Source organism: Cricetulus griseus, chromosome 3, assembly GCF_003668045.3.
Source record: "Cricetulus griseus strain 17A/GY chromosome 3, alternate assembly CriGri-PICRH-1.0, whole genome shotgun sequence".
NCBI lineage: Eukaryota > Metazoa > Chordata > Mammalia > Rodentia > Cricetidae > Cricetulus > Cricetulus griseus.
Genome location: NC_048596.1, coordinates 17,659,669 through 17,671,668, shown reverse-complemented (window position 1 = coordinate 17,671,668; position 12,000 = coordinate 17,659,669). Strand labels below are relative to the sequence as shown.

General features: G+C 44.9%; 1 protein-coding gene across 4 annotated transcripts in view; it reads right to left on the bottom strand.

The window, feature by feature from the left end:
• The window catches only part of LOC100752556 (dynamin-binding protein), a 101,206-nt gene that overhangs the window by 30,431 nt on the left and 58,775 nt on the right, over positions 1–12,000 (bottom strand). For all 4 annotated transcript variants that reach the window (XM_027407253.2, XM_027407254.2, XM_027407255.2 and 1 more), the window contains one exon: positions 231–424. In XM_027407253.2, coding sequence (XP_027263054.1) covers positions 231–424 — 194 coding nt within the window. The remainder of the gene's footprint in view (positions 1–230; positions 425–12,000) is intronic.

Here is a 12,000-nt window from a genome sequence, read left to right as displayed (position 1 = left end):
AGTCCCTGCCATGATGCTTTGCTCAAAAGCAACAGCGCCGGCCAACCGCAGGCCAAACCCTGAAACTGTGTGCCACGGAAAGTCTGTCCTCCTTTACGCTGAGCCTTTATTCCTTCACCACTGAGCCACTCAGTCTGCAAGCGCGGCACTGCAGTAGATGTCACAGCCTGTCCCCTCCCAGCACCGCAGGCCTGAAGGTCCACACTGTCAGGCTGCCGCCGGTCTCCCACCTGTGCCTGCTGCAGGGGCACCATGACCCGCTCGATGCACGTCTCCAGATCCCGGATGTAGTCTTTTTCCGTCTGCACAAGTTCAGCCACCACCTTGGCTCTCTTCTCCAGCATCCTCTGCTCAGGCTTTTCAGGGGACACAGACCCGGAGGGTGCCGCCAGGGATGAAGTCTGAGAAGAGAGGAGCGTCATGTCTGGAAGGGAAAGGAGGACCGGTTAGCGGCTGTGTGGAAGGAGGGCGCTCCAGCACTTGGAACCAGGAAGCAGCATTCCTGGAGGGCCAGAGCTCTCCGGATTGAGGACCACCAGGAGCGCTGATCAAACATCCACTGTAAACACGGATGGGGAGCTCTGAGAGCCATCTCTACAGGGAATCCTCCCAGCTGTGCAGGCTCCTTTTCACTTTGGTCCCAAAAGCTGGATCACTCTAAAAGGACAATTCACGTTCGACTGGCTCTACGTAGTAAAGTTGAAAGGACTGCCAGCCTTATCAAGAACTAATTGCATTTAACCAGATATAAACCTGTTCATAACCTCTGCAGCAAAAATACCAAGCTGGGAAATGAGGACATCGATCCAGCACTTTATGGATATTAATGCCGGTGGGCAGTGAGATGGCTCGGCTGGTAAACTCGCTCGCTGCCAGACTGGAGGACCCGAGTTCATTCCCTGGGACCCACACGGTACACGGGAGAGACCCGACTCCCTCGGATGGCACAGGCCACCACACACATGCACACACAAAACAGATTAATAAATAATGATAAAAATTACAGGCAAAAAGTTAATTAAAAAATATTATGAGGAACAATGCCAACTTGGAAACAGAAAGGAGTCGCCTACTTGAGATGTGAGAACCTGTCAGGGATTTACATCAGCATATTGTTAGGTATGTAAGAGTTGCCTCCCTAGCCAAACCCTAACCAAGACTCACAGTGGGTTGGTTACTTCACACTGGTCCTAAAAGACAGGTATAGAATACTATAGACATTAGGTTCCTTAACCAAATTTTAATTTTAAAAGTCCACGCCATTAATCCCCACACTCCAGAGACAAAGGCTGTCCAGTCAGCAAGTTCCAGTCCACCCAGGGCTGTCCACAGGGAGACCGCTTCTGAAGAAGAAAAATAATCCTTGTCGTTACCCCTTGCAATTCCTGAAGAGAGGAAGCACTGGCTCATTTAAACACACTGAGATAAAAGTAAACAACGAGGAAACCCAACAGTGAAGCAGTCTCTTTAAAGTTTTCCTTTAAACCCTAAAACCTATTTAAAAAATCACAAGTTTGCGAAGTAAAAACAGTATGGAGTCTGCGCACAACTCAAAACAACAGAAACAGGGTTCACACTGCTGGTCTTTCAGCACTGGATTCTTCAAAACTCTTTTCTGCAGCCCCTAATCCTAAAGAGTTAGGAATGCCAGTGTTTACAGATGGGGGCGGGAGACATCTAGCATTGCAAAGCAAGGAGGGGGAGATGCTAACAAAGACAGGGAGCCAGGGAAGGGCAACCGGCCCAGCCAGGCACTTCAGAATCAAAATTAAGTCAGCAACCAACACATTATAATCCATTGAATCAAGCAAGAACTGGGAGCCCAAAGCCCTAACACACATAAGGAGAAAGAGGAAAAAGCTCTCTCTCGGCAGATGTCAAATTCTAAGAACCAGAAAAATGAGAGAGACAAAAACAAAACAAAACAGGGCTGGAGAGATGGCTCAGAGGTTAAGAGCACTGACTGCTCTTCCAGAGGTCCTGAGTTCAATTCCCAGCAACCACATGGTGGCTCACAACCATCCGTTATGAGATCTGGTGCCCTCTTCTGGTGTGCAGATATATATGGAAGCAGAATGTTGTATACATAATAAATAAAATCTTTAAAAAAAAAAAACAAAAAACAAAAAACAAAACAAAACAAACAAACAAAAAACCAAACACACAAAAAGCATCATTTTCAGATACGGTAGTGCGGGACTCTAATCCCAGTCTGCTCTAAACAGAGAATTCCAGGCCAGCAGGGCTACAGAGTGAGACCCTGTCTCAAAAACAAACAGAATCAAATCAGTATATAATGCTGGTGATGATGGTGAGGTTGAGATGATCAGGATATTTGCATAGTTTTCAATTAGTTATTAAACACTACTTGTTAATTACAAAAATGAAAAAAAAAAAAAGGCTGCACAGTGGAGAAAAAGGGCATCCTGACCTTCAAAGTCAATGTCACCAGTAAGGGGCAACAAATGTCACATGCCTAGAAACATATCTGGAAACATCATACACCCTTTTTGTAGTATTCTAGTCTCAAATGTTGGTTTTGAAATGAATCTTGGGGAAACATCAAACCCAAATTGAGGCTTTATGTTCTTCAAAATGTCATTGTTGTGGAAAACAAAATTGGAGAACAGTTCTCAAACATAACTGGCTGGCCATTCTATGCTGGCTCCAAACACATCATCAGGGCATCTGCCGGGGCTGGAGAGCAGCTTCAGATTATAGAAATGACTACATCAATGTAAAATTCCTACAGTACCGAATCCTTTAAGGCACACAAGAAATATCCATGCTCACTAGGCTGATAGTTCACTTGTGCCAGGCCCCTGAGTTTTCTTCCCTACACAACAGAACACACAGAAGCCAACTAGGGGGCCACACATGGAATAAACTCTGGGATGACAGAGAAGGGAGAGAAAAACAGAAAGAATGAAAGAAAAACATTCATAGGCAGTTCCTGGTACCATGGCAATTTCCGATAAATTGAACTTTATCCAAAACACAGTTTAAAACAACAGCTAATATCTTTCTTGAACTTTCTTCTTGGCACAATGAGTGGCAACATTTCAAGCAGCCTCATTGCATCACAGTGCTAATGTATCATTCGGAAATCAGTTGTCCCATACCTATAGCTCATTTACTACTGTGCTGGGAATGGAGCCCAGGGCCTGCCATGGGCTAAAAAACGCTTCTTTACCCCCAACCTGGGAAGAAAACCTTTTTAATGGAATTGTTTTAAGTTCCCCTTGTGGCCTTACTCAGTGGTGCCACTCTTTGGAGGCAGAAGGATCCTGAGTTCAAGGTCATCCACAACTACATCATGAGTTCTAAGCCACAAGAGACCCTATCTCAAAAAACAAACAAAAAACCGTGATTTCAACTTGATTTTTGTTTTGTTTTGTTTTTTGAGACAGGGTTTCTCTGTACAGCCCTCACTGTCCTGGAACTCGCTCTGGAGACCAGGATGGCCTAGAATGCACAGAGATCCGCCTGCCTCTGCCTCCCAGTCCTGGAATTAAAGGCGTGCACTAACACCGCCCGACTTCAAAGTGACTGGTTCTTAATTCCAACTATCTTAGATCTTGCTAGTGGCAAACTGACAAGAGAAATTCATTAATGCAAGACTAAAACAACTCCAAAAAAGGGGGAATATTTACTAACTCCAACCACATGTGAGTTATATCCCCAAACTCACTTTATATGCCAAATCTTTAAAGTACGCCATAGCTATTATTCCTACCTAACAGATTAAAACCCTAAGACTTGGGAGGCTGATGGCCTTGTGCAAGCAGCCCCTCTGGAGGGGCAGCCTCAAAAGATTAAATCCCAAATCCGAGCATTTAGCCCCTCGGTGCTGCTGGCCTCTCTCGAGTGAAGGCCCTGCTGCTTCACATCTGTAACCGGTCTTCTGGGAATCAAAGGTCTATTAGTGATGGTGACTGGAAGGACAAAGCACCAGACAAGCTCTTACTCAACCAGAAGCCAGCAGCCCATGCCAAGAGATTGGGATTTTATTTATATTAAAAGTGAGAAAAATGTATTCTAACCATTTTTTAAATTTCAACAATGGTAATGACACATTTTTTTTTCTCCAAACTTTCAGAATGTATTTTTTTTTTTTTTTTTTTTGCAGACAGGCTCTTGGCTACTCAAAAAACAAACAAACAAAAAAACAACAAACCTCCTATTTAATAAAACAAAAGAAAGGCCCTCTATGGGGTACTGTTTGCAAATCTGCAGTTCCCTGGGTATCACTCATAAAGAATCTGCTCAGCAAATCTAGGTGGGACCCAGGAATCTGCATTTTAACAAATCCCCAAGTGTTCCTGAAGCCATCTTCTCGCTCCACTGACCACCCTCCAGACAAAAATGTCTGGTCTGAAATCACTCCAAATGTAAAACTGATTCCATTAACCCACATACCTGCTTAAAAGAAAGTTTGCCATACCATTTTATAGGGTTGGAAATCACTCGGGGGTAGAGCTCGGACCTTGGATTCCGGGGGTTCAGTGTTGGTCCTCACACCACACAATGAATAAACAAAAAGTTTAGTATTTGGAAAGCCAAGTGAGAAATGACTTCGCCTTCAACTAGCGGTGGCAGGCTCTGATTCTTACCCTGGAAGCCCTACAAAAGTTCACCTCTGGGCAAATTCCTCATCTGTAAAACGAGAAGAACACCTGTTTGGCTGAGTCCTTGGGGGAATTAAACGTGATAACTCAACAAAAGGTAGTCCCTTTCCCACGGTGGGTGAGACACCGCCCTCAGCGGCAGACAAGAGTGGGGTCCACAAGTTAGAAAAATACCCTGTGCGTTGGTTCAAAAACCCTGTTTTCCTAAAAGAACAAAATCTGGAAATGAGCAATCACGCTAAGGAAACTGGGTGAGGCATCAGCTATCAACAAATAACCTGTGCGGACGCTTTCTTCTTACGGGTGTTAAGGAGTGGGGCTGATTGCACGAATTTAGTGATTTAAAGCAAAACAAAACAAAGTATTTGTAGGGTTTGGGACCGTTGTCGCTCCACTTTCTGTCTCCCCCGGAAACCAGGGCTAGTTCTCTGCAGTCTGCGAGTTACCCCAGATTCATTTCCACCAGCGGGTGGACCCATAGCTTCGTCCGATGCAAAGCCAGGCCCTGTTCCCTTGCTTAGGGACAGAAGGGTTGTGAGCGGGAGGGAAAGCCCAGCGCCCCCGCCCGGGTCCCACGCTGCGATCTCTGCACGCGCGGCTCCCATCATACCTGCAGCCCCGAGGTCCCGGGCGCCAGTGTGCAAGGATCAGCAGAGGAACCGAACTTTCCCAGCGCCTAGAAAGCGGCTAGGCCCCCTAGGGCCAGCCGAGCAGGGCCGGCCCATCCCCCGGCTTTACGAATTTCCCTCTGAATTACCCTAAGCACGCAGGCACCGCCGCGGGGCTGGCAGTAAAGGATGGAGCTGGACTGCATCCCTGCTGGACCAAGCAACCGCGCCTGCGCGCAACCCTTTCCTTAGTCCTAAACCCCTCCAAATTCCACCTCAGGCAGGACACTATTAGCTGTTGTCTTTTCAACCACATGCTAAACTTCGTTTGGGGGAGGCTGTCCCTTTCCCGGGGCGAAGTGGGCAGCGTTGTCTGCCTGGGCGATGCCCTCACTTTGCCAACGACACCCAAACTTTCTGTACATTCTACCCTCAGAAGACCCAGAGGTCTCAGGGGCGCAGGTTCAGGGCAGTCAGCATCCAGAACCAGGAGTGAGTAGCATCTGGACTCTTCACATATTGCAAACATTTACACACTTCAAAGCAGTCTAGGGAGAAGAAACCTTCAATGTGTCACTCTGCAAATGAACAAAGAGAAAGAAAAAGGGGGGAAACGAAAGGAAAACCTGGAAACATAGGTGCACATTTCTAAATGCACACGTTTAAAATGTAAGTGTGCAGAGAAAGTTCTGAACGGGAATGCACTAATTCAATTTCACCATTGAATCAGCCTCAGGGACACTGAGATCAAAGGGGATTTGAATCCAATTGGTACTTTTGAAATTTTGCTGAGTATGGAACCCAGGGCCTTGCACACTAGCTATGCACTCCACCTCCGAGTTATACTGTCGTTCCCAGTCGGATTTTTTTTTTTTTTTTGTGTGTGTGTGTGTGTGTGTGTTGTGTGTGTGTGTGTGTGTGTGTGTGTGACAAAAGAGCATAATGAATTTTTAAGAAAAAGACGTGACATTCCAAGATACTCTGTACAGGTGAAACTGTAAGCAATCCCAGACTCTGCCTTTGGTGTGGCCCTTCCCACAACTGAAAGGAACCCGCCTCTGGAGGCTCAGGGGCAGCGCTCCTTGCTGCCCTCCACCAGCAGAAGGTGCACCTTTGAGTTTTTTAATTTATTTAAACAAATATTTATATGGCACTTAGGCCTCTTCCTAACAACCTTGCTGTCACCTTTCTTTTACTAATGAAGGCTGAGTGGAGATATGGGTGGTCTCTGGGTGAGCTGACTGTCTTGGCTCCACTTCTGGTGCTTTTCCTGCCAATTGGGACCTAGACACCACTTTTGGATTTTGGTAGCCATCTGAGATGATGAAGGCCAGTTTTAAGTACAGTTCTACTCGGTCTTTGCAGCCCCAGGTCAGCCATCATAACTGCACAGTGATCACTTGGTACAAAAGCTTTATTCAAATGACCATCTACTAAACCCACTAAGTAGAAAGCAAATTATAAAGCCATCAGATAAACTCAGTGGCATTCCAGAGATTAGGGCCGAAATGATGCAGGAAAAGCCTTTCATTTTAAAAATCAAAACACCAAAAGACATGGACAGTAGATAAAACTTCTAAATTTTCTAGACTTCTTACTTTAAAAAGGTTTTACATTTGTGTACTTACAGAAGTATGAGGAATTGCACCCAGGACCTCAAACTCCACCTCCAATCTAAACAATCCCCCAAAGAGACCTTTTAACTAAAAGGTTCACTTGTAGGAATTTGTTGTATAAATAATTAGACAAATGTGCATACATGTGCAAGCACAGTTTTAAGCAGTTAAGACCACTTGCTGCTCTTACACAAGACCAGGTTCTGTTCCCAGCGTTCACAGGGTACCTGACAACCTTCTGTAAACCCAATTCCAGAGGGCTCTGACGCCCTCTTCTGGCCTCTGTGGGCACTGCATGCATGTGATGCAGAGACAAACATTTTGTTTTTACTAAATAAAAAAATAAAGCTTAAAAAAAGGCTTAGAAATAATCCAAACAGAAACATCCAAATGTTCCTTCAAAGCAGACTATGTAAATAGATGATGTCATGTCCATATAACAGAAACTATTATAGCCATTAAGAATTATGTTGGGGGCTGGAGAGATGGCTCAGAGGTTAAGAGCACTGGCTGCTCTTCCAAAGGTCCTGAGTTCAATTCCCAGAAACCACATGGAGGTTCACAGCCATCTAAAATAGGATCTGAGCCCTCTTCTGGTGTGAAACACTCATATACATAAAATATAAATAAAGATTTTAAAAAGATTTATGTAGGGATGGGGTGCAGTTCTGTAGCCAGAAAGCTAGCTGAGCACACACAAGCCTTGAGTTTGATTACCAGCAGTTTATAAAAATAGGCATGGTGGTATAGTCGGACTTTCTTTGGATTGCTAGTTCCCAAATAATGACATGGAGACTTCCTATTAATTAGCTTAGGCTTGTTCTCAAGTAGCTCTTAAAACTTAAATGAACCCATTTCTGTTAATCGATGTGCTGCCATGCAACTCATTATCTCTACTCAGTACTGTACATCCCATCTCCTCTGTGTCTGGCTGCCAAAAATTTCCCCATGCCTCAAATTCCTCCCAGAGTTCCTATCTCTGCCCGGAATTCCTGCCTACCCTCCCCTGCCTACCTACTGCCATTCAGCTCTTTATTAAACCAATTAGAAGGTGCCTTAGGCAGGTGTAGAAGGACAGAGACACATCTTTACACAGTGTGACCAAGTATCCCACAACACCATGGTACAAAGCTATAAATTCCAACACTCAGTAGGCAGAGTGAATTTGAAGCCAGCTGGGATATGTGAGGCTGTATTTCAAGAGAAGAGCGGTGGGGATTTAAATGTATAGGTGTTTATGTACTGGTGGGGATTTAGATGTATAGGTGTTTATGTACTGGTGGGGATTTAAATGTATAGGTGTTTATGTACTGGTGGGGATTTAAATGCATAGGTGTTTATGTACTAATAATATGCAATTATATTTCATGGGTGCTGTTGAAAACAATCAGTATACAAAACAGGTTGAAAGACCTGTGGCTTTGTTTAAGGTGGGGAAGTTTCTGTTGTTGTTGTTAGCTCTCATTTATCTGCATGTGTGTGTGTTTCAAAGGGGAAGTTTTTGTTGTTGTTAGCTCTCATTTATCTGCATGTGTGTGTGTTTAAAAGGGGAAGTTTTTGTTGTTGTTAGCTCTCATTGATCTGCATGTGTGTGTGTTTCTGCTGCTCTGCAGGTTCACCATGTGCATGCAAGTAAGTATACAGAGACCGGAACCTCAGAACCTGGGGTTGCAGGCGGCTGGGAACCACACAGTGTGGGTGCTGGGAACCAAACCGGGTCCTCTGTGCTCTTAACCACTGAGCCGTCCCACCAGCTCCCAGAAAAGGTACTTCAAATGTACATGTGTGGGAAGGGTTGAAGGTGTGGAAAGTGAGACTTTTTGATGTGTGTGTACTATTCCTATCACACACAAAAAACCTGTGAGGTGGGGAGAGGGTATTTGCTCTAACATAGAGTATTCATCTTCCAGTGACTTTGTAAGTCTATCTCAAACTCTTCGCTTAACAACCTGAGATCTCTTTCCTGACCTAATAGCATCTTGAAACTGAGGAGGAAAGCAGGCAATAAAACACTGCTGAAATGGCACCTTGTAGGAGTGAAGCAACAGCAGGGACGCCATGGCAGCCACCACAGTGGCTTCCTTAACTTCTGTGCAGCAAACCCCCAGAGGAAGCAGTCTCCAGTCTGCTCACCCTCATCCCAGACCTGCCAGGAGGAAGCATAAGTCCTGGTTTTCCGTATTCCCATGCTACTGGCCCCAGCCCCCCTGCCCAGCCCCCATCCTTTCCCTCTGGTAGCCACTTCACTTCAGTTTGGAGGCAGCTTCTCCTTTCTCCATGAAACTCTCACCCTGGGCTCATTGCCTTCTTCAGGGTTCATGGGAAACATTTTAGACCCGTGAACTTCAGTGCTAACCCATTTCATCTCAGGATCCTAAATCCAACGGCATCAGGACAAACTTCCCCTGACCTTTGCTCAGGGACTGCCTGCTTTGGCCCTTAGCTGGGAGAAAATTCCTGAAGGGACAGATTCCTAAAACAGGCTAGAAGCCACTCCTCCTCCCCACTTGGTTCTCCAGGCTCCTTATCCAGGTTCATGTCCAGAATCCAGTGCCTAATCCTTACACCTGCAATTTATTCCCCCCAAGAATGCAAGGGGCAACATGCACCAAATAAACATAAACCCTGGCAAAGGTGTCCTTGGAGGTGTCAGACTGAGCTGCTGCCAACTTTAGTCTTCAGGTAGAAGGAAAATGAGACAGCAAAGATGGACAACTCATTTGAAATATATTATCATTGCTTAATAAGAAGATTTTGAGGAAGGTAGAGAGATGGCTCCATTAAGAGAAAGGGTACACACTTCTCATCCAGAGAACTCAATTCAGTTCCCAGCATGCACTTCCGGAAGCTTGGAGCACCTTGAAACTCTAGCTCCAAGGGACCTCTGCTGGTATTGCTCATGAGTACAAGCCCACACACTAACTCATAAAACAAACAAACAAACAAACAAATACAAACAAGCTGGACAGTGGTGGTGCACACCTTTGATCCCAGCACTCGGGAGGCAGAGGCAAGCAGATCTGTGAGTTGGAGGCCAGCCTGGTCTACAGAGCAAGTGCCAGGACAGCCAGTGCTGTTACACAGAGAAACCCCATCTCCAAAAACCAAATATACATATACACACAAAATCTTTTTTTAAGATAATTTTTATGTCAACCAATAAAACTTTTTATTTCATTTTGTTGCTTTTGTTTGTTTTTTGTTTTGTTTGAACAAGTCTCATGTAGCATAGGCTGGCCATAAATCTACTAAGTTACAGAGACTGGCTTTGAACTCTTTAACCTCTTGCCATTACCTCCCACGTGCTAGTATTACAAGCCTGTGGTGCTATTTCTAGCTAAAAAAACCTGTCATGAAAAATCTTGTTATGAGGCCCATACTGGCCTGGAACCCATAGCATTCTTTTTGCTTCAGTCTCAGGGGTACTGAGATTACAGGCATGCACTACTGTCATCAGACTTTGTTGGGGGTCATGCCTGGCTTCTGGCTATTTTCTATACTACTCGGTGAACCCACACTTTCTTCAGTTTATACTAAGTGACTTGCTTTCTGTTCTTTCCACTTGGTCTCCCCCATGGTAGGGATATCCAGGAGAGGGAGCTTAAAGCCATCACTCACATCACAGCTGCAACCAGGAAACAGAGGTGATGAATGCATTTTACACTGTAACCTGGCCTTGAGACTACGAAAGCAAGTGGTGGAAAGTTATGACTAAAAAGGAATGTGTGTAGGCTGGCTCAGTGGCTCAGTGGGTAAAAGCATTTGTCACACAAGCCTGAAACCTGAGTTTGAATCCCAGGCTCCACAAAGAGGTGGCAGGAAAGAACCAACCCCACAAAGTTGCTCTGTGACCTCCACATGCCACCACAGTACTAAATTTAAAAAATTATAAAGATTATTAACCTTTAAAAAAGAGTGATACATTTGAATGTTTAGTTGACAAGGCTGTGATGTTTATTGGTGTTAATCATCAACTTAACAGAATATACTTTGTTGGGAGAGTAGACCTTGGGGCATCTTAATTACGTCCATTGTGGGTAGGACTGTTCCCTGGGCTGGGAATGCTACAGGACATAAAATGGAGAACGTGAGCTGAGCAGAGCCTGCGTGCATCAGCCTCCCCTTCTGACGGAGGATACAATGCCACTGACGGGCTACTTCTCATGCTCCTGCTGCCTTGATTTCCCTGTACTGACAGCTCGGTGCCTTGAACTGTGACCTAAAATAATCTTTCCTTCCTGAAGTGCTTTTCTAGGTGTCTTTTATCCCAGCTCACAATCCCCACAACAAACGCCATGCCACAGCCTTTTGATCCCTACCTTCTGCCAAAGGTGGATCTCTCCCCCACGCCCTTTCTGGCCGCTCTGTGTGTGACATGGGTTCTGCCCCCTCTGTTTGCAGCCCCCTCTGACTTCCTAGTGCTTCTCTCTCTTCTCAGTTTGTTTATTCAGAATGAATCCACCATCTTCTGCTTCCTCTCTGGCCATGTAGTAAAAGTGCTGGTCTGGGCAAGAAGACCCACAATCCCTTCTGGTCTAAGCCTGTCTTATTGCCTTGGACGCTTGTCAGTTTTTCTGTGTGCTCACCTCACTTGAAAATTGAGTAGTTTGAATTTAAGTGTTTTTAAAAAATGTGGTCCACATTTTACTCAGTATGTGTTTACATACATTTATAAATTGTGCATGTGTATATGAGTATATATTCACAATACATAAAACACGCTTTCTGACTATACTAGATTTTTGTTTGTTTTTGTTTGTTTGTTTTTGTTCTTCAAGACAGAGGTTCTCTGTGTAGCCCTTGCTGTCCTGGAACTCACTCTGTAGACCAGACTGGCCTTGAACTCAAAGATTCACCTGCTTCTGCTTCCCGAGTGCTGGGATTAAAGTCATGTACCACCACTGCGTGACTGATGTACTTTTAAAATTTACCACTAACTTGTATTTTAATTAGATATAGTCGTTCACACCTGTAAACCCCCCACCCCTGCACTCTGTGTTTAGGGGAGAGAGACTGAGGCAGAAAAAGTGTTCTGAGTGTAATGAGAGTCTTGGCTGGACAATGAGTTCTAGGGCCAACCTAGCCTCAGAGTCTGAGAGAGACTCTCAAAACAACAATAATAAACAAACAACCAAAACAGGGCTGGAA